At 40.3% G+C, this 23,599-nt stretch overlaps 1 protein-coding gene across 2 annotated transcripts; it reads right to left on the bottom strand.

Moving 5' to 3' along the window:
* Nucleotides 1-239: 239 nt before the first annotated feature.
* LOC140232680 (anillin-like) lies at nucleotides 240-23,464 on the bottom strand. Of its 2 annotated transcripts, XM_072312791.1 has the most exons (19): nucleotides 23,351-23,464; nucleotides 18,061-18,226; nucleotides 17,479-17,598; nucleotides 16,757-16,956; nucleotides 16,079-16,280; nucleotides 15,252-15,838; nucleotides 14,488-14,568; nucleotides 13,496-13,619; nucleotides 11,914-12,077; nucleotides 10,924-11,133; nucleotides 9,998-10,393; nucleotides 9,412-9,547; nucleotides 8,655-8,834; nucleotides 7,074-7,194; nucleotides 6,532-6,691; nucleotides 5,625-5,756; nucleotides 4,774-4,968; nucleotides 3,874-4,046; nucleotides 240-3,478 (listed from the first exon to the last, which is right to left on the bottom strand). In XM_072312791.1, exons 1-19 carry the CDS (start codon nucleotides 23,366-23,368, stop codon nucleotides 3,361-3,363), a joined length of 3,483 nt encoding a protein of 1,160 aa, XP_072168892.1. In that variant the 5' UTR covers nucleotides 23,369-23,464; the 3' UTR covers nucleotides 240-3,360. The 2 variants fall into 2 exon arrangements, with proteins under 2 accessions (XP_072168892.1, XP_072168890.1); XM_072312789.1 differs by having other exon boundaries at nucleotides 15,252-16,280.
* Between the last annotated feature and the right edge of the window lie 135 nt (nucleotides 23,465-23,599).

The following is a 23,599-nucleotide window of genomic DNA, read 5'->3' as shown; positions in this document are numbered from 1 at the left end:
TAAATGTGATTTATCCAAAATGAGGTTTATCGCGTGCGTGGGCTATTGTGTCAGTTCGTGGTAACATCAACGATATACATGTATGATACGTATCCCATCACTCCTATCATATTCATGTTTTCCTAGTAGATAAGAATATGTAACTCCTTCATGAAATATGAATTGAAGATACAATGTACACCACTCTTTACTCCAAGTTCCAATGTGCACGGATGCAAAACACAGTTAAAAATCACGCCTTGTAACTTTCATTAGTAAAAACCTATTTAATTCATGAAAATTTCTTTCAATTTTATCAATAAAACAGAAATAATGTAATTGAGAAAATCAAGAGAATAAATCATACCAAATGAAATCTCTAAACAAAATAAGCACAGTGTATTTCAAATTTAAGATTTCTCTAACTCGTATACCTTACATAGTAAAAAGTCGACCTGGTACCACTTACACTTACGTGTCTGAAAATGCCGGATTTGGTTGTAATACACCAACCACTAGAAATTTTACATACAATTACACTCATGTATGTGAGCTGTATGATCTGATTAGATGTAACATATACATAATTATGTTTAAATAAGGCACAATCACTACATATTTACAGTCATTTTGCAACATTACAGCCAAAGATCATGAACAGCTCACCCCATGTCAGACGCCTGTCAAAATCCATTTTTCCTTTCTTTTCCAACCAAACTATTACCACCCACTATTGCACCTTTCCGTAGCTTTCATTCTTCTCATTTCCCTACTTTTATTATTATTTTTTTTTTGCATGTAATTACTCCCATGCTGTATTTTTTTAAACCTGTAGATCACAGACACAGGTTTAAGATATTCTACATGTCTTGCTCACTCCCAGTACTTGACCAATGAACCTGTATGCAGACAGTTCTCGATGTGACAAAGTAAACTCAAATGACTGTTACAGTATTTCAAAGGCAAAGTGGACGTTCCAAATTTCTATGAATGACATATCAAGTGCACAATTACAAGCATAGAATAAAGTCATTTTTCACTACTAACAGACTGTCAAATTTGTCCCTTACATACCAATTATGATCTACAGTTTACTGAGGGAAAGGTTGCAAAACCTTGTGCCTTCGAGTGAGGTACCCTTGTTCCCCGTGGCTTTCGCTGATCAATATGTGAGCCGGCAGAATGCAATGTAAAGTTCATTGCCACCGCATGTGGGAAACACCTGCATGCATGCCACTGTACATGCGTGTAGACCTGCAGTGTGCTAGTAGAAACACATGTACAGTACCTACACTGGCATGTATATTAATGGAAAGATACGTTCTATGCACTTTGTGCATGTGGAAAGTATCATCCCCCCTAGAACTCCTCTGAAATTTTTCAAGTTCCAAACATGATTCTATACTTCAGAGTAATCTGTGTTTTCAGCTAATTCAAGAAGTATGTCACTGAACAGCAAAATATCTACTTTCAACCACAATATGTACTTTCAACAATATCTTAATCAATATCTTTAGCACTAAATCAATCACCTCTCAAACCTGACGTTTAACTTCCATTTATCTTTGAACTCTTTTGAACCAAGTTTACGCTATGTCCTTTAGAATCAAGACCCAGTATAAGTTTCTGTATGATGAGATAACATACGTGATATAAGTTTTGTTTAACCAAAGGATGCATTAGCACTAATCATCTATCTCTTCAGAGTACTGTCAAGCCAATCTACATGTAGCTAATACTTCATTATGTTCTGCGCGATAGATAATGGGATTACACAGATACAATTGTGCAAATGATTCGACCAGGTATGCAAAACCGAGTCTTTATGCCTAAAACTGAAAATAATAGCGGCTTGAATATATGTATACCTTAGTACCTGATAACACGTCGGTTGCGAGACATCGTCTATGTAGCTTTGATGTTGTAACTGCTATGCATACATGAACTATGGTTGACGAAAGCTGCCAGCATACAAACAAGCAAAAAAAAAAAAACCAATCTAAATCTGTTCAAGCTGCCACCATAATTGCTATGGTCAGTATTACAACTGTAATAGAATACATTACACACCTATGTGTCACCACTAAAGCCATTTTCTCCAGTCGGCCACGCACTTGCTCTGCCACACTAACAAATATGAACAAATGCTTGTCGCATTCATATACAAAAAATATATAAAGATAAAATGCTGTATGTATGTACAAGTACAATGGTAGAAGGCGAGATAACTTTGATTCTGCATATGTAAATGTTGATACACGCTACAAGCCTTTCTCTGTGTTCTACATTACCATCAGCGTCGCACTGGCAACTCTCTGCCAACATCAAAGCCGTCTTACATCAATGTGTAAACCTCATCACTCATCAGTCAATATCCTGTGACTGCAGTGGTACAATTTTCTTTGCGAGAGAATTTCTCTAGAATGATATAAAGCTTAGATTCAGAGCCATTTTTAACTGTTCTGAAACATTACTAATCTAAGAGGACTAAACTCTTTCAATGGAACTGGCCAGTTATTATACTTTATAGATAGGATGGCCACTAGTTCCTTTTAAAACACAAACCACATACTTAATGCCAAGAAAGCTAAGACATCCCAACCAATCTTACTTGCGATGTGACACATTTTCTATGAAATTTGGTAATTAATATACACATGGATAGCTGTTAAGTTACAACATAAACCCCAAAAGAGATGAACTTCACCTTGCGTCTGAGTGGATGTGATATATTTCATTATGTAATTACAATTCTTGAAACAAAACTTAGGCCATAATCATATTAAAAAAAGACATTGTTTTCTGCACAAAGACAGTAACTTTAAGCACTACGTATATGCATCCATGCTTTCATGTGAATTTGCTCATTGTGAATATAAGAACTCAAACAAAGCAGCAATTAATATATGTGAAAAAAACAAACAAACACACAATCTTTTATTTTGATTGTGAGCACACTCCCCATGGGAAAATCTAAAATTGTTCGCTTTATTTCCGTTCAACCTGAAATCTTATCGCACACATGTTCTCTGATGTCTCACCCACAGACATCAAAGTCAAAAGAGATACAAAGTAAATCAAACACAAAAGTGCAAAGACAAATGCATACAACAAAAGATGGATAGCAGAGAAACAATACCCCCTTTCCCTCGAATAACATAATACAGTGACAGGTTACAGCTAGCTACTTCATAAGTTGCTGACATGTTTATCTATCGGAGACACTTATCTCGAACAAAGGTGATATTACTGTGTACGCTGCTCTTCTGTCTCCTTGTTTGCCTATGACAAATTGAAAGGCCGCCAAAGAAGACACAGACAGTGAGTAGAGGCTTGCGTGGTGAGGATGTCTGGAGCATTCTCTGGGGTGGGAGGCGTGGCCTATTCTCTGACCGGCTTGGCGGCATCCTTGCACCAGAGCCTCAGTTCCAGCAGGGTCTTGTTGAGGGCGGTGGTCCACTCCACCCTGTCCTCTTTGGTGTCAGCCGAGAGGAGATGTCTGGAGGGGACAAGAAGATTACACTTGAGAGAACCTCTGCTCCTTTGCGCAGAATACTGTTTACGTGCAAATTTCCGCATTCTGGAAAATTGTTTGCATTTCGCATGACCAGAAGCTAGTGTGAAAATAAAAGCACATGATTACTTTTGCTTGTGATCTGTAACACTGTGTAATGTCTTAATTACATGAAATTAAAAGCAGCAGAACATTTTAGTTCACAGTCCTTGTACAGTAATAAGTCCTTTGGCCTTCTGTTCGAGACATGGGACATCATTTACAGCATTTGATATTAAGTTTCTTGAAGTGGCAGGCAAAAAACAAAAAACAAAAACATGATTCAATATTATTAGAAAATATGAAAGACAGGAGGTAATGGAGGATGCAGCCCTACTTACTTTGTGATGGTGTGTGAGTTGTTGTGTTTGGAGACCAGTGTGTCCCGGTCAGCGCGGCTGGCTGGACGGCTGGTCTGGAGCTCAAAGGTGTTTGGGCGGGCACAGTGGATGCGAGAGATGAGACGGACCTCCTGTGTGATGCACTCTTTTAGATTGACTGTGCCGATGGGAGGCTGTATGCCAAAGATATGGTAGAAAGATTAGAAAGATACAAGAAGTCTATACCATAAAGTCAATGTATACAACAGATGTGCAGAAGGTATATCAGGACAAATTCTGACAGATTTGAGTCCTATATCCATAATATCTGCCAAAATTGTTACTCAGAGTATGCATGTGACCATTATCATAGCTGTATAACATATCAAAGGGGACTATCGGCAAATATGTATTGCCCAAATACCCATGCCTTTGATGAAACAGTTATAACTAATTGCAGGCAAAAGGGAGAAAAATTTTTGTATTTTCGCGGGATCAAATATTCTGGAGGTTGAGGAAGAGGATGGAATGGGAAAACTGTGATACTCTACAAGACTCTTGCCATTTCCAGAGGTTCATATCGAACATTGGCAGACTTTTGTAAGCTTGGTGTCAGTACCTTTGGATAGTTCGATGGGGATGGGGGCAGTGGTGGCTGACTAAACGTAGGAACATTATTATGTTTGTTTGCTGTTGATGCCTGCTTTGGATAATGAATGAAATATTGACTGCTTATTTATGGTGACACAATACATACTGCTTTGCAAAGGCAGCCAGTGCTGTTTGAATAGTTCAACGTGGGGTGAGATATTGATCAGTTTCTTGAATGGAGAGACAATTCAGAACTTTCTAGAAATTCTGTCATTGTGGATGAAAGCAAACCAAAAACTGAGCACTACATGCTCCTTGAGCAAAGCCTACCTTGCGCTTCTCATCACCAGGGTATTTCCAGAAGGACAGGTTGCCTCCATGAAGCACACACCAGCGGCGGTGCCACATGCCCAGGCCGCTGCAGTCGTCAAACATGGTGAGGAAGCCCTCGGCGTGCGTCTGGCTGTCCGTGTGGCAAGACATCGTCAGGTGCACAGAGCCCTCTAGAGGCGACAAGAAGGGAACCTGCCACGGGGTGGAAGTACAAGGAACACATCATTGCAGGTGTGCGAACATTCACTCATCAAAATCAAGGAGGTTCCAAAAGCCGTCAAGGAGATACCAATGTTACATGCATCTCAGTTTGCAGTAATTATTCCCAAATCAGGGAGGCGGTAATATTCTTTGACATGAAGTTAAGAAATGATTCATATTGCAGGGAGCCTCCTGTACATTCAGGGAGACTTAAATAGCAGCTCTGCAATAGGAAGAGTAAATGAAGCAATGTTCCATATCTTGTGCAATTCATGTGAGCATCAGTACATAACAATTTTGGTATCAACTCACCGGCAACTTCACCTGTTGTTCATGTGATCACATCGCTGAGTATCATTTCCGAGTGATATATACCGACAGTTTGAAAGAACAAGGAGCTGCTTGCAACGTAGTATTCATCAAGCAATTGAAAAAATTGATGCCAGTGGCTCCTATAAAGCACATGTACATCATTATCTCTCCCCTTTCCCATGTATTTAGAAAGTAATGTAATACTTCCAAGCAGTGAATGGAAATCCTGAAGTGGTAAAATGGAACGATATCTGTTGATGGCTGAAGCCCATTTTATTACTAGCTGACAATTTTCTGTAGAACAGGAGTTGACCGCTATGGACAATGTGACCTACCTTGGACAGGGTGACCTTCTTGAGTTGGCAGCTGGCTAGAGAGAGACGCACGGAGCCCACCATGGCGAAGCTGTTCTGCCGGACAGAGCCCTGATGTGAGGGGGCTGGGGACTGGGGGTTGCGCCCGCCATGCTGCATGTCAGAAAAAAAATGTGATGAGTGTCAGGAAATACTGTTAGTAATGCCACAGGTTAATTAGCTCTTACCAAGGCCATACCTTCACTAAAACTTTGTGACCTGAAAAATACTCGAATCACATTTTACAGATTCAGCACAAATTTCATAATAGGAACATGTGGGATGGAAACTCTTCTCTACTCTATTTAACTTCTTTTACGATGATACATGTGGTGTGAATTTATGTTAGTTCTGTCGGGAATATTGTAGGTAAATCGTGTGAGTTTTGTAGAAATTTTAATTGAGTTTATAGTCAATGTTTTTTCTCAATTTTTGGATGAAAAAAAAAAAGTCCTTCACTGCGTGAACGCGTCCGGATAATATAGATTTCCGGATAAAAGGAGGCCGGATAATCGAGGTCGAACTGTATATATACTTTGAAGGCACAAATCCTATTTAGGTTTAAACATAGGTAACTTACACAAAGTAGGCAAGTTGAATCATATTTGTGGAAAAAATGTTAACAATTATAAATTCTTTATGAAAAAAAAAACATACTATATGTCACAAAGACATACTGGTTGACAACTCTGCTTATTTGATTTTTATCAGATAATGTAATACTTTCTATGAAATGTCAATTAAAAAAATACAGAATCATCTCAAGTGTTACGTGCACAAATGGCACAGCATGATAATTGGAAAGGTCGTAGAGCGAAGTCTGTGAAGATTATGTAAAAATCACTTTGTCTCTCATAATGAACCGTAATGAGGTCACATTTTAACCTACCCTCATTGTGGAACCTCCTGACTTTAATTTCTTTGGTGTCAGGCTCCAGCCGTGCTTTGAAGTTGCAGCCTTCTTGCTGTGAACCGCATCCAGGGTGGGGCATCTTCCCCTCATCTCATAAACCAGCACCTCAATGGTAAAATCACTGCCCAAGTCATTCCTGGAATCGTGGTAGAAAAAAATAAGTCACAAAACAAATAAGTCACCCAACACACACAAACACCGCTCATAAAAATAGACTATTGATTGATACAAGCTCATGATATTAACAGTTGTATTACTTTAATGCAGAATTGCTTTGTGGCAAGATACCTTACACCTTTGATTTTAAAATGACTGACTTTTGATAATCTGCAAAAGAACGATGTGATGCACTTAAGGTCGCCTCACAAAGTTGCCTCTCTGAGCTCAGTACACATGGTGGGTCAATATTGCTTGCACTACAAACCAAAGAAGAAAATTGTACCACAGATTTTCATCATAAGACAACAGCAGTATCCAAGATCATCCTCAAGCCCTGAATACAAGTGAGATGGACTTACAGGCAAACCATGTTGTTGAAGTGTATGCAGTCCCCGCTGACGTCGCGGGTGGAGAGAATCTGAGTGGCGATGACGTGCTCCTGGCATCGCACGATCACGAAGAAGCTGTGGTGGGCCTGGTCTATGTACGCAAAAAGGACAGACACAAACATTACAGCACGTCACTCCTGGAAATCTGGTCATCGATGGCATAGTTTTTACCTTTCACTGCCAATATATAATTAACGATCAAAGAAAATGGAAACAAAAGGAAACTCCTCATCACCCAAAATGGGGAAACAAGGTTATCGTTAATCCTAAAAAGACTGGGGGGGGGGGGGGCCTAAAAGGCCCCCCCTCGACATTTCGCGCGATTACTCTGCAACACGCAATGCTCTCGCCGCGATGCTCTATGACTTTTTTCTTTCAAGTTTCCCGCACATTTTGACACCAAATTTGTGACGCCCGGGGGTATGGTTCTGAAGTTACATAACATTTTGTACATGCATGTGAGGCCGAAAATGGCTCAAAAATGTGATTTTGTGTACAAAGTCAATGCAAATTGAGTTTTTTCACATGGTTCATATAAATATGCTTATTTTTGCTCTCAATGGCTAAAATTAATTTGTTTTAGGAGTATTATGCTTCAAAAAGTGTCTGCCACAAATTTTGTTAAGAAAACAACAAAAACAAAGGGTTGAAAAAACAAGGAAATACATAAGAAATTCATGAAACAATAAAATAAATAAGAAATTAATTTTGATACGGAATTTTTTTTCAAGTGCATTTGCTAAGAATGCCACAAAGAATAATTAGACCAAAAATGAGCACTTTTGGAGCTTTATTTACTGATTTAGATCAAAGAGTCTGATTTCTTGCATAAATTAGCATAATTAATCAAAATAAAATAAAAGAAGACTATTTTTGGAAAATTTAAATATACGATCTTGTAGATTACATCGCACACTACCATTGTGCAAATTTTCGCGGCGATCACGCGATCCATGGCCGAGATCTTAAGGGGGGGCCCTTTAGGCCCCCCCCCCAGTCTTTCGAGCTACCAAAATAGCCCAGTCTTTTTAGGGTTAAATCAAAGGCAAACTAGAAACATTTCAAAGAGTAACTGCAAATCATCTATGAAATGTATTGTAAGCAGGGAAGGAGGGGCATACAAGACATCAAGGCAATAGGAGAACAGATATGCACAGGGAAAATAAGTACCGAAATTATGTCTAAAGCACGGTGGGATTAAGCTGATAAGATGGTACCGAAATAAAACAGCATAACTTGACAAGACGTCGTGATTACTTTCAGAGGTTATCAATTTTCTGTGCAAAAAAATATGTATGTGCCATGCCAGCATCATATCCATCCCATGAGGAGGCACACTTTTCTAGCTTTCATTTTGGACATGCCTTGAAAAAAATTGAAATCACTTCTCATCATTATTTGCTCTTGTACAGAAGAATTACAATTTAGGAGTTAGAATTTACTCATCAAAGGGGGTATAACAATGTTTAAAAGAGATGTGAATTTGCAAGTTCGTGTACATTGAGACATCTGTTATAACAAGGAGACATGGTATCTCTTGCTGACACCTACCTCTGCCTGAGTCCAGGGCCATAAGATACTGGGTCTTCAGTGGCAGGCGGATGTCCCTGACGGTCACGGACCCTCGGCAGGGAACAATCTCTTCCCCGTCTTCCGTGACAATGGGCTTTGGCTTGGCGATGGGGTTCTTGAGGTACTGGATCTCCGACAGACAAGCCTGGCGACGCTGGGCTGCAGAGTGCAGCGAGCGATGAGGGACGACAGTTAGAAATAGAAAGTTACTTGAGGGCAAGGAGGAAATCCTATGAGGTTAGCATTACAAAATCATACAGAAATTGGAATAACATCCTTTTTATGGAGATAGAGGAAAGAGGTAGGGTGTATTTAGAGAGGAACATGATTTATTCATCAGGAGCATATTTGACGGCCGCAAGTTATGAATAAGCCAGAAAGTGCGGTAAAAAAATTGACTCACAGATATCAGTAGCTCAGAATGATATAACGTTCAACAGTCTATAAAACACACAGCCAATAAAACATCAATTGTTCAAGTACTGTAAAAGTGGAAATTTTTGCGGTGTTGAAATTTTTGCGCATTTCGCGCAACCAGAAACTAGAGCGAAAATAAAAGTGCAAAAATTTTTTTGCTTGCCATATGTTCCAGTAGTTGATGTCTTGGTTCCGCGGAATCAAAAACATGGGAAACTCATCTTACCCGGACGAGCGCGAAAAACGTACTAGTCGCGCGAATATATCCACTTTTACAGTATGTGAGTGTGTGTGTGGTGCCAGTGAGCATGCGTCTTACTTGCGACAACCAGGAGTCTCTCAGCCTCAATCTCCTCCTTGGTGCCCTGGTACTCCTCTGTAGCAGCAATCAGCTCCAGGGCCTGGCTGGTCTGATGGATGATGCTCTGTTGGGTGGATACTTCCTCCATTAGGGCCTAGACAAGAGATGAGGACCAAAAACAAACCATCACCAGTCATTGTGTGAGGTGCCTATACATTGCCAAATTCAATCATCAGATGCATTATTTGGGTCAATACCATGCAAAAATGTCTCAAAACTTTGCAGATTTCTGGTTAATGATGGAGTACCATTTTGTGACTTTGGAGGTTTATGAGTATTCAAGAGTGTCAAATGACTTTAACATTTTCCACATATGCACCTTAATGGTGTAGATGGACCTTATCACAGCCATGTGTCACTTCAAACTCATCACGGTGAGACTAGGAAAAAGAAGCTAGCACTGTACATGCAATGACCATTCCATTTTCATCCAAAACACTCCTGTTGTAATTGATTGGAGGTACAGAGAACATGTGATTTTCAAAAACCAAATTTTTGAAAAAGTGGAAGGTAAGGGGAAGTGAGAATGAAGAGCTCCACAAACCTGTATCTTGTCCCTGGGGTTAATTTTTCTGGCACTCCGTTTGCCATCCTTCCTCTGTCGATCCTTGGGACGCTGTCCACCATCCTTACTCCTTGAGGAAGATGATGGTGCGGAAGAGGTGGATGCAATGCTGGAGGCGGTGGACGGTTCCCTGACCACAGTCCTGGCCGCAGTCTCACGGGTCACCGTACGGTGGGTGACCGCTGCCGGGCTCTTGGTGACCTTCTGCTGGGAGCGGTAGCTCTCCAGGCTGTGTGGAGTCACGGTGGAAGAACAGGTAGAGCTGTCAGAAGAGCTCTTACGCCTGAGGCGGGGCGCTGGGACGGGCCCCTCACCATCCCCACTAGAGTTAGAGGTGTTGCTGGGTTTGGTAACACTTGCGTAGATTGGTTCCATCTGTAGAGAGATTTGCAGGGCACATATGTACATCAAAGAATAGCACAGGGACTGTGACACAGGGAAAACAGCAGGACTGATTTGTAATATACTGACATTAGCTGGATTGTAAATTGCCTGATTTCATGAAAGGATGTAGCAAGAGAAGTAAAATCAGTTTCAAATTTGTGTGAATGACGGATAATGGCACATCAGTAAATAATCTCTACTTGTGGAAATACATTTATGTGTCAGCCATCTGCTCTTGAGTCAACATGAGGAAAGAATCTATACTCCAATTCCTTGCATAAGCATGGGCAGGAAATAAAGACTTCTCCTAAAGCGATATATCAGAGTTCTCCACCTATCTAAGTGGGATTGTTGAAACTAAGTATGATACTTCATCTTTCACTCAAATGCATTGTATTCTCTTCATGAAACAGAGAAATCTGTCATCCACAGCATGGCCTGACAAGGGTTAGAATTAGGAATTGGTTGGGAAGTCTGTGATAGTGTTTCTACAATGACCTAAAGGGGTGCCCCAGTGGTACCTTGTCGATGTTATAGTCCCAGCCTGAGATGTCTGCCTGTGGGTTGGCTGTGGGGATGTCTCCCTCATCGGGGGACCGCTCGCTGTTGTCGCTCTGCTTGCTGGCTTGTTCAGCCTGCATGGCTTGCTCAGCCTCCACTATCAGCTCATCTATGTCACCAAGCACGTCGCTGATGTTCACCTCACTCTCATCCGCCCGCTGCTCCACATCCTGAAAAAGAGTGGAGGGTTCAAACTATGGTGAGAAGGTATCAACAAAAACCCTTCATACGACAGTCCCATTATATGAAGCTATCTTTGGTATCAGAAAACATGCACATTTAAAGTTAGGCTTAGATTTAAAAAAAAAACTTAAACCCAACAACAACATAGATAAAAAGGAATTTTTAATTAATTAAGACAATATTCTGTGGAATGCTTGCAGTACTAGTATCTTTCACTTGCTGTGATCAAAAAGGTCTTTTCTGAATTACCTTACGTAAGTTCATATTAGATTTGCAACTTGAATGAATGTGGCAAATGTTTACGACACCAGCAATTATTCTAACCACACTAAGCCCATGTGTGTTCAAGATGCAATGATGCTGTGGAAATGTCGGTTCTTAGCTGTACCACTAACATCCATTCCCAAAAAAAAAAAAAAAAAAGAGAAAAAAAGTACATATTTGTTTTAAATCATATGAGCATATTACAGAGCCTGCCAACTGCTAATTTTCATTACCCAGTAACACTCATGAAGTACCTACATGTTTACACACAATTCAGTGATACCTGTATGTGAATGCATTATGTTCACAATGTGCTCTTTCCCTGTAATAGATGTACACATAGTACGTGCCTTGTTTTCTTCACGCAAAGCATGTCATTTTTTTCTACCACACGTATCATGTCTTACTACTATCAATGGTAATCAATCAGTCTTATCACCATTCAAATGGCTTTGTTTTACATTCAGCAATCATACTTATCATCATGGCTCAAACTTCCTTACCAGGCGGTCTTCCTCTTGATTCGCAGGAATTGCCGATCGCTCTATCGTCATGGCAACGAAACCACTGTTCTCCTCAATGCTAGCCGTCTCTCTTGGGGCAGCAGTAGGGACTATCTCCTCCTCCTCCTCTTCTTCCTCATCTGCAGAATAGTTTACTTCACTTCCTGAAGAGCCACAAATTAGCATGTGACAGGAAAAAAACAAGACAACCAGATAAAAGCAAGAAATTGTACGGCATACACAAGTCTCAAACTTTGTGTCCATACTGACACAACGCTGTTTCATTCTATGTATGTGACTTTATTATGGTCTACTCTCAAGGTCTTGAGGTTCATTTCATGAAACATTTCATCATAATGCTGATAGTGTATCACTCATCTCTCAGATAAGGACAAAACAAACCACAGAAGCAGACACATTAACCCTAAAAGGGCCGTGGGGATTTCGACGTTTCGCGCTATAATTCTGTAACGCGAGAAGGCCTCGTTGCGAGGCTTCTTGACTTTGTTTGTTCAAGTCTCGCGCAACTTTTGAGACCAAATTTGCGACGTCCGCGCATACTTTTGTGAAGCCACGCCCATTTTTGTAACGGAATGTCGCCCCAAAACGGGCACAATTTTGTGATTTTGTGTGCATTTCCTATGGAAAACAGCACTTGCTCTGTCATGAAAGTCATAAAAACCTGATTATTTTTACAATTAATCACTTTCATTGATTAATTTTGTGCTAATTATGGTAGAAAGTTGGTCAGTGACAATTTCCAATAAAAAAACAAAGAAAAAGCAAAAGTTGAAAAACAAAGAAATACATAAGAAATTCTGAAAACAATAAAATACATAAGAATTGAAATGAGTTTTGAAAGTTTTTGTGATGTACAATTGTTGAATATGCCAAAACAGATTTACAGATCAAAATTTAGACTCTCAATGCTTTTAATTAGGCTAAAATATGATCTTGAGCTTAATTTGCATAATTAATTAATTAAAATTAATTATAAAAAAAAAATCAAAAAATCAAAAAAATCAAAAAATCAAAAAATCTAAAAATCTAATGACACAATATTGTAGATTATGACGTGGGTCTCACGCATGGCAAATTTCATCGCGATCCGATCACACCACCGATGGCCGAGATCTGGCCGAGATTGAACGTACTCAAACATTAAGTGGAATACAAAGGGCAATATTTCCTTCTAAAATGCATGATAGATATCTCCTAAAATGGGAAGGATTCAGAGCACACAAATAAAGCTAGTATTGATACAACCTATGTAACCTTAGACCATGGGACTTAAGTTCTTAAACACTTTTGTCAAAGGAGCAAATTTCTGTGAAAACAGAAATAAAACAGGTTAAGGAAACAAATCAATATTTTTCACATTTCCTATTTGTTATAAATTTGGTATGAAATATCTCTTTGCCATATATGTAGGCATAATACCACCAATCAAACATTAATATGAAGTAATTTCACTAACAGCTACAAGTGCATGAGTTGACGCCCGGATCCCTCCAATGCTGTTAGAACATCCAAGATGAAAGAATGGGAGACTGTTGCCATGCCAACCAGGCCACACACTCACCATCCTCCTCTGCCGTTCCCTCCTCCTCCATATCTTCCTCCTCTGTCTCCTGTCCTTGGTAATTCTCTTCTTCCTCCATCTCCTCCACATTGGGCTCTTCTTCAGGAGCTGGTTGTGGCTGGGTCTAATGTTGACGGCAGAAGACACAATCAATGCTCTTTTAATGACAATTTATTTTGAGAAAACCTTGTCAGAAATTGTTATGAATAAATTTGTTGACTGTTTAGATACCTATGTACTATACACCACCTTTTTTTTTTTTTTATTCTTACATTTTTCTTTAGTAGTACGCAACACAAAGTCTATTTGTTTTGTTTTCAAACAACTATGATTCACAGCAACTCATTGATAAATCAGTTGCAATGATTTTTCATTCATAAAAAAAAATTAATACAGAATTTCATTACTTTGAACTGAGATTCATACTTATCAGGAAACACTTGATCCAGGAAGCAAATAAATTGATAGCAGTAGGCATAATTTATTAGGACTTTAGATAGATTTCTCCCCCTCATCAATCAACATTATCATCATCAAAGTATTCTCATCCATGAGCATGCTTGTATTTAGAATTACGGTAAAAAACCTTTTTTGCATCTGTCAACAAACCATCAATAAAATCTTGCTGCTTGTGGGTAATCCCTCTGAACTGACACTGACTGTCAAAGAAGATAACAAGTACTCAGTGCACCGTATCCGGGCAATTACCCCCCGAGGGCAATTACCCCCCCGGCTAAATACTGATTAGTGGTAAGGTTAGAGTTAAGATTAGGGTTAGGGTTGGGTTTAGTGTTAGGAGTTTGGGTTATGGTTAGGATTAGTTTCAGGATTAGGATTAGGATTAGGGACAGGGGAAGGGTCCGGGGTAATTGCCCAGGGGGTAATTGCCCTAGACCCCTCAGTGCACATCAACACACGTCAAAGTGTAAGCATGTGGAACAAAGCGACCTCCCTACCTCCCTTATGCAAAATCATATGGGTCAAAGACTCACCTCTTTTGTCGGGCCCCTTGCATCTGCCTTAGGATTCTCCCATCGACCTCTTATGATGGCAAGTTCTTTCTGCCGCTCTTCCTGTCAGCGAGAAAACAAATTCAAATTTTTTCTAAAACTAGCCAAATACACACAGAGCTCTCCACATCTGCACAGAATGTTTCACTGCATGACTTATGAAAGAGAGAGAGAGAGAAAAAAAAAATACCTCAGATGATGGAAAAATACCATACCTTACTACAAACCAGCAAAAAGGGAGTAATTGGTAAGATCAACAACTTTAACTTCTATACTACAAGAGTTCTCTGCTGCTTTTTTGTAGCAAATCCTGATAATTTTGTAAATACGCATTCAGTGCTAAACATCTTTTTTTTTTTTTTTTTTAAATAAAACATTGATGAAAGAATCAAATGTCTGATTCATTTCTTAAGATCTGCCATCACATTGAAAAAAAAAAAGTTTCTCATACATTTTCCAGGCATGTATCACACTTTGACTTGTCATGTTTTGAAGTCTTGAATTTTCAGTACTATTATTGCTTTCATCATTTATATTTGCAAACTGGTAATCCAAACAAGAATGTATTTACTGGTCTAGGACAGGAAAGGGCACATGTACAACATTTCAGTTGATAACACATTGTAAGAATGACCAACAAAGCTGCTAACAGCTAATCAGAAAGTTTGGTATTTGTTACTGTCATTGATATGGCAGTTTTATGAAAAAGGTTAAAGGCCATGCTTACTCAGGAACAACTGTCTCACCTGAACTTTTTTGTTGATCTCATTCTTTTGCCAGCTGTCCTGATTCTCTCGCAGCCTGTCCTGGATACGCTGGGCAATGGCTCCAACCTTGGGCTGAGTCTTGACTGGACTGGCCTTCTGTCTGGACGATGCCCCGCCCCCACCACAGCCCTGCTGCAGCAGCACCATTGCGCGCACAAAGTTCTCTGAGGTGGCGCCCTTGCGCAGGGGAACGCCTCGCGGCTTGTCCGCCTGCTGCTTGACAGGGGAACTTTGGATCGTGGTCGATTGCCTTGGAATGGCTGATGCTTTCACTGCGGAATTCTCACGGAGAGATTGCTTGATGGGGGATGCTTTGATAGTGACCACCTTTTTGTGAGGCTCTTTTGCGAGAGACTGCTTTTTTGGTGACTGGATTTTAGGGGTAGCTGCAGTGCAGGCCTGCAGTGTGGGGCGTTTGATTGGCGAAGCACTGCTAATGTGAGTCTTGACTGGACTGCGGTGTGGAGCTGCTGTGGCCGATGTCTTCGCAGCTCTGGGTGCTGGTACGGGCTGCTCTGTGCTGGCGTCTGTTTCATCACCCGATGAGACGTCGGAGCGAGTCCCAACTGCAACGAAGAGGCGGCCAGAGAGGGGGGATTTAGGCTTCTTTATGGGACTCTGCTTGCGAGCTTCTATGGTGATGGTAGTGGTACTTGAGATAGATGGGACTTTTGATGAAATGGAACTAGAGGTGACAGACATGGGCTTAGTTGGGGAACGTACCGAGACGTGCCTATAGGGTTTGCTATGACCAGCTCCTGTGGAGGAATGGCGATGATATGGAATACTCTTGTAGGTGGCCTTACCTTTGCCGCTTGGTTCACGCTTTACGGTAGTCTCCACCGCCTCTTCATGCTTAACGCGTTTAGGGGGTGAGGGCTGGGTGGAGGCAGAGGTGCCTTCATGATTGGAGGAGAGGGGGGCAGAGCGTTTCGCTGGGACTGGAGTCTCCTCTTGGGTAGAGTCGGGCCTCTTTGGAGGCTGCCACTTTCTTGTGGCTGGCTTCTCCTGTTCATAACAATTCACATCAAAATGAGCATTAAAATGGGAATGTTTTGATAACAGATTCTTGACAATCACAGAGACTAAAACACACTTATGTAATGTCATGAAGTAATTCTTGCAATCCATAACACAGTGAGCCAGATGAGTTACAACTATATTTTATCTTTGAAATTATGCACTTCATAAGGGTTATTTATTCAGATATTTATGATTTGATTATGAAGGAATTAAACAAGATTGAATGGTAAATCAATAATCACTTAAATATTTCACCATTTCATGCTATCAAAAAACAAGAAATAAACAAACAAACAAACAAACAGAAAGAGCAGGAAGAAATGGAAGTAGAGCCCAAAGCTACAGGATGTAAAAACAAGGAAATGAATTCACAATTACGCTGTCATATGTCAAACCAGAAAAACAGAAAAACTAGAAAAGATCTTCTGCGCCAAACAGTCGTTCCTGCTGATTACACTGACCTTCTTGAACTCATGCCTGGGGTGGTGTGTGTCATCCTCCCAGCTGTTGATGGTGGCGGCGAGGGCGGCAAAGCGTGATCTGCTGGAGCTCAGGCTTGAGCTGGGAGCTTCTGCTGTGGTCTCCTCCCTGTTCTCCTCGTCCTCAAAGTCAGGCCGCTTTGGTGGGATCACGTTCTGGGGACTGTCGACCTCTGTTCCATCTGTGGGAACAAAAGGTAATGATGAGGATCAGGTGAAATATTTTTAAAGATGCTGTTGTCATGCAGATGTGCATGAGCAGCATTAACACACCAGATGATGGAAACAAAATCAAAATCAACTACTAGTACATAATGTTTTATGTTTCCCATCATAATAGGGATTGTTCCCAACTATCAGAAAGCCTGTCCTTTGGCGACCTCACAAAGGAACAGCTATTGCATGCAAACTGGATTCAACAAATTATTTAACTGCATTTGACATGAAGAGGTACTTTGAACAGTTTTAGCTCAATCCTTGAGAAAAAAAAAAAATGTCTTTACAATTGAAAACAGAAATGAATCAAACCAAGCATTTGGCTGGAATTGTTATCTAAAAGAATTTTGAAAAAAAAAAATGGATGCCCATACAAAATGGCCTTTTGTAAAATCACATCTTACAAAGAAGTGTTTTGGTGAGCAAAGATTGCATGAAAGGGCCGATAGGTAAAAATGAATGACAATAGTACGAATGTAGTTGCATACTTGTTGAATTCCACATCTTTCTTTGCTCAGCCAGACGCTGCATCCTCGATTTGACTGAAGGGATTGCTGGGGTGTCTGGTTTTACAGTGGGCTCAATTTGTCGCATCTTCTTGGGTGATACTGTTGGGGGCGGGGGAAGGAGAAAGGAGAGATGGAGGGGAAGTAGAAGTATTGAGGTTACATACATTCTAGAGTTACTGCTGTTAAAAAGGCATGGAAAGGTATATACTTGAACTAAAAGAACAGGAATACCTGGCAAGGTGTCACATGCTACAAGATTACATTCAACTGAAGATAAAGAAAATATGAAATTTTATACTTTTGCAGTCTTGTAAATTATTTCTTACATTATTGTTTGAGCTCGCACTCTTGTCATCAACTGCTCATCTACAGATGAAACTTGGAAGAAATCAGGCTTATAATTACATTCAGTGATGGTTCCTGTTGACTATCTAGCCTGAAACGAATGTAGACCTTTGTACATACACCCTTAGCACTGCAGAAATTCTCTTCAACATTACACAAGGAGATTGGAGTGTATGCCATACAAATGTATGTAGCAATGAGTATGGGAGCTCTTACCTGTAACAGAACTTCTGATGGGGATATCACGGTTGTGTTCTTGGTTGTCCCTCAATGGTGCACGAGCTGTGGCTGTAGTTGAAGTTGTCTTACGGGGCGACATGTTCGATTCTGCCATCTTACGTGCTAAAGTCTCTCGGCGAGCTCGAGCTCTCTCCAAGAGTTTCTGCAGTCATGGCAAATGAAGGCAAATCATACCTAAAGCATTGTGACATTACATAAGTTTAAACACTTTTATGCATTGTCTAGGTTCTATACACGTTGATAGCAATGCCACGAATGGAGTGATCATAGTCTAGTACTACTATGTTTCCCCACGACTAGATACAGACTGATCTTTCGGTCAATGCATGTTGATGCATGGCTTGAGCTTCACCAAAAGATCAGTCTGTATCTTGTCGCGGATATGTCTGCAGAGACTGCGTCTGGCTTCATGGAATATGTTAAAAAATAATTAAAAACTTCTCCGGACAGACAGATTTTTCTGTCTTAAAGGACAAGTTCACCTTCATTGACATAAGGATTGAGAGAATGTAGCAATATTAGTAGAACACACCATTGAAAGTTTGAGGAAAATCGGACAATCCGTTCAAAAGTTATGAAGTTTTGAAGTTTTTGTTCAGTTACAGCTGGATGAGAAGACTACTGCAGTGTATGATGTCACATGCGTACAACAATATAAGGAAAATATAAAGAGAATTTCATAAAATTTCATCTTTTGAAAAAAGTACACATTCCCTTGACTCGTTACTGACATAATGTTATGGGTAATATTATTCCCATCGCCTCTACAAAGAGGCAAATCAAGTGATCTTTTATTATACGAAAAAAGTGAAAATATGTTGAATTTTCTTTACATTTTCTTTATACTGTTGTACTCATATGACATCACGAGCCTTAGTAGTGTCCTCATCCAGCGGTTCCAACACAAAAATTTTAAAAATTCGTCACTTTTGCATCGATTGTCCAATTTTCCTCAAAACTTTCACTGATGTGTTCTACTAATATTGCTGCATTCTCTTAATCCTTATGTTTATGAAGGTGAACTTGTCCTTTAAATGCATGGCTACTGTAGCTGCATGCAGCCGGCTGCAGTCACATGCGTGTAGCTGTAGTATCAAGCTACTCAAGCCATTTGTCAGTCTGGGCTGAGAAACCTGCTCAAGAGGCCCTCGCCCTCAGACCAAGAAGCTAATGAGGGGGGCTGTTCACTTCTCATCCATCCTCACATCTGACATACAAATTGTCACAAATTAGAACAGTGATTTTTCGTTACACACACACACGTCCACTCTCCGGACCATGGTGAAAAGTAACTGAAGGAACGCCCGGGTTAGATGAAAAGAAGAAAAAATTCTGTCTGCACTTTTTTGACAAAGTCAACATGTGATCAAGTTAGTTAGACTTTCTAACGTTAGACAGAAAGGCACTAGTGTACTTTCTCACATGTATATCCTGTCTGTCAAGTGATCTCCAAACATGGAAGCACAAACTCACTCTAAATATCCAACAGCCTAAAAAATTTGCATCTGAGTGAGATTCAAGTCCAGTAGAAAAGGAATTTTTCACCGCTTTTGATATTTTTTACACTTGTCCGAATATGTCGATTGCAGCTAGTTTGCTCTGCGATAACTGCGTTGCACAGGAGCAGCTTGTATCGAGTCGCGGTAGTGACTGATTGAGGATTGGGGTTGTTAATTATATTATTGTGTGTGTGTGTGTGCACGCGCGTGTGTGTACATGTGTGAGGGTGTGCGTGTGTACATGAAAGAAGATTGTGAAAATTGTGGCTATAACTTTAAGACAAGGGTGAAAGAATTAAAGCCTTTAAAGAAAGGCCAGGAAAAGAAGGAAATGAAGGAAAAGATATTAAAAAACTGGAAAAAATGAAACAAAAGGTTTGCAAAATAGAGAGTTCACTAAAAGATAATGGAAGGAAAGAAAGAAGAGAAACTTGCATTAAAGGAAAGCAAGGGAGAGATGGATACATTATGTTAGATAAGAAAAGAGGATTTTAGCAAAGAGAAAAATATAGATTGAAAACAGAAATGCACTTGAGAGATGAATTAAAAGAGGATGAAAGCACATGAAAAGCACATTACAACTAGACCCGTTTAATTTCTAATGCGCACACCGCTGGGAACCGAGTTTACCCGCTTAGAGGCCAAGTTTACCCATAACTATGGTACAGGTTGAAAAGGAAATGAAGAAAAGGATTCATTATAACGACACTAAGAAAAAGATATTGGAGAGGATAGAAAGGAAAAACTCTTGTACTTGGGGGGAAAAACAACCCATTCAAAGGAAACAGAACAGTTAGGCAGAAAGTACAACATGTAAGTTACATTGTAGGATAGGAAAAAGATATGATTGATAGGAAGGAAAGGGAAATTTTGATATCAAGCTACACATTTGTAGATTCTACCTGAAAATGAAAGAAGAAAAGATAGAAAAGAAAGAGAAAGATAAAGTAGCGGCATATATATAACATTTACATCATAAAAAGCTTCTGTGTTTGTGGAAGAATCACAAGTATTATCATGCCATAAAACACCTGTTGTGTGTGTAATTTATAGTTAACAAATTTACAGCTATTTTTAGAAGCACTTCAAGGTCAAAGAGATAACATTTATGATCAAATTGACACTAAATCTGAAAGATGAGCAGAAATAGTTTAGCACCCTAATATGTCAAATATCACAGGGCTAGTGCTTTTCATCTTGAAAGCGTGGACATTTGAAATGTCCTCTAAACCCAATATGTGATATTACATGGGAATTTGGCCGTTAACGACCATTTTCGGTGGGGTAAATTTGCCATTGAACATTTCGGGAGCAAAATTTCTTTGGTAACCCAAGATAATATAGGTAAATGTCTATCAATATACAAAAATTGATGCTATTCCTAGGTGGGACAAAGGGTGATCTGTGACCTTGAATTTAGTATATTTTTCATTTTTGTCAACTTTGAGGGCGCTCTCCCCGTAAAAACGGTGATCATGAATGCGCCAATTTTTTTCAAAATTACTGAGCAAGTCAAAGCCTTCAACAGCATAATATTTTAGAACCTAAGGTGATGAAATGTGGAAGATATTAGCTTCTAAATATGCTTTCAAATTTTCAAAATTAACATTTACCACCATTTTTGGTGACCTCGTGCACGTTAACGAAAAGTCAATTTCACGTCACAGTCAGTTTTTCTTGCAAAGACTATAAAGTTCTCTCAATTTCCAGATAATGAACACTTTTGCATAAATATCCAAGCTAAAACAGTCAATCAAAAATGCCTAATTTTCTTTTAACTAATTTTTTGGAATGCGCTCCGGTTGCTATGTGAGGCTGTATCTTAGCAACCAATTGACCTTGGGGCAAAATATTTTGGGATTTTCCGTCAGACACTTTGGGGAACATTTGGTGCGATTTAAAAAAAAATCGGAGGGGGTCGGGTGACAACTTTTCTGAAAATTGGATGATTTGACGTAGATTGACCCAATAACAAATTTCAGCTTTGCAACGACATCATAGGCCTAGGCCTACTCCATAGCATAACAGAAAAAGCCGCTAGATGTCAGATGTCCCAACTTTCACACCAAAAATGATTGACCCTTTGGCTTTAATATGCACTGAATGTAAAGTATTCGTAGTCGTACCAATTGTATGTTAGACAGTGCTGAGAGAAAAATCTGTCTGTCCAGGGATATTTTCAAATCATTTTTAAAACTTTTAATAATGGTAATAATACGGCTCTCCTCCATATCAGTTCGGGAAACCCACTCACAAGGGGGGCCCCTCCTTGTAAGTAACCCGTCCCCCTTATAAGTAACCCCGTCCCCCTTGTATGTAACCCCCGGGGCACCCCTTATAAGGAGTCTCCACGCTTTTTTGCAATGTAACGCGAAAATGAAAGGACTGCGGCAATTCGCTTGATTATGTCCATAAAGCTTCACAAGTTTCCTAGTTACTCACGAAATTTGAGCAAAATCGGTTTGAGGCATCATATCTAAAATCATGGATTTAAATGCGATGTCAAACGACCCATGCGAATGCTGAAATGCGAGCGATTACTGGCGTGAGTGTCGCCAGGCGCGGTGGCGCGGCAATGCTTGAGTGCAGACATGGCGACTGAGTACGGAGGTCAGTCGCCACGTCTGCACTCAAACATTGCCGCGCCGCCGCGCCTGGCGACACTCACGCCAGTAATCGCTCGCATTTCAGCATTCGCACGGGTCGTTTGACATCGCATTTAAATCCATGAATTTAGATATGATGCCTCAAACCGATTTTGCTCAAATTTCGTGAGTAACTAGGAAACTTGTGAAGCTTTATGGACATAATCAAGCGAATTGCCGCAGTCCTTTCATTTTCGCATTGCATTGCAAAAAAGCGTGGAGACTCCTTATAAGGGGTGCCCCGGGGGTTACTTATAAGGGGGATGGGGTTACTTATAAGGGGGACGGGTTACTTATAAGGAGGGGCCCCCCTTGTGAGTGGGTTTCCCGAACTGATATGATTCCATGAACAAGATGAAGCCCGAGTGATGTAACGTTAAGCATAATTACGTCTCTCCACGCCCGTGCCCATCATTGTTTACAGCTAACGTAGTTAAAGAAGATAATTGTCGGGCAATTGAATAAACAGATAAAAATAAAGGCATACTCGTGAAATAAGCCCCACCACTGTGTGTCCGTACTAATACTACAGCGGCTCGCCTATTTATACTCGTGAATTCAGCCCCACCGTGTGGCGTTCATCGGTAGGTAAGCACGGCGGTGGGGCTTCCTTCCACAGTATAATACTCGTGAATGCGGCCCCACCAAATGGCGTTTACGCGAAATTGATACAGCGGTGGGGCCGATTTCCACAGCATAGCATCTTTCGTCCTCCCTTTCTTCTCGGAAGGACTCCCTAATGTCCCTCGACTAATTTAACGGCCAATTTAACCATAAATACAACCCTACCTAAACCCTACCCTTGCTTGCTAACGCACGGGTGCACGCGCACTGCGGTGGGGCCTATTTCACGATTTTGCCAAAATAAATAAGTTTTAGAATAGATAGATCTAAACAAACATGTTGCCCGTGATTCACTTAACATTCAATATAACACTTTATTAACAGTTAACGTTAACACATGACCAGCAGTGGAGTGCCAGCATGCAGTGGCCAGCAGTGTACTAAGCTAAGCAGTGAAGTGTTTTCATATCGATAGATCCCCTTACCATGCTTACTAGAATCCTGATTGAAAAGATTTCATTACCCCAGAATAACCAAAATTTTGAAAAGAATACTCACCTCAGTTAAAGGATCCATTCTGACTGGCCTCTTACGTATCGACACCCTCTGCTACAAACAATTTTATGAGCACAAACGTAACCCTAAAAAATGACAAGCACAGACTTCTGATCCGGATCCACCGCACTGCTACAACGTTGTTATTGTTCGGATTCTTTTGAATCTTATCAGGATATTGCATGTATGCACCACGCACGTTCGTTCGGACAGTAAACGTTCGTTCGTTGGGCAAATGCGATGGGCGATGAT

Source organism: Diadema setosum, chromosome 9 (assembly GCF_964275005.1).
Source record: "Diadema setosum chromosome 9, eeDiaSeto1, whole genome shotgun sequence".
Classification (NCBI taxonomy): Eukaryota; Metazoa; Echinodermata; class Echinoidea; order Diadematoida; family Diadematidae; genus Diadema; species Diadema setosum.
Note: the sequence above shows the minus strand (reverse complement) of the source record. Positions and strands in the feature narration are given on the sequence as shown.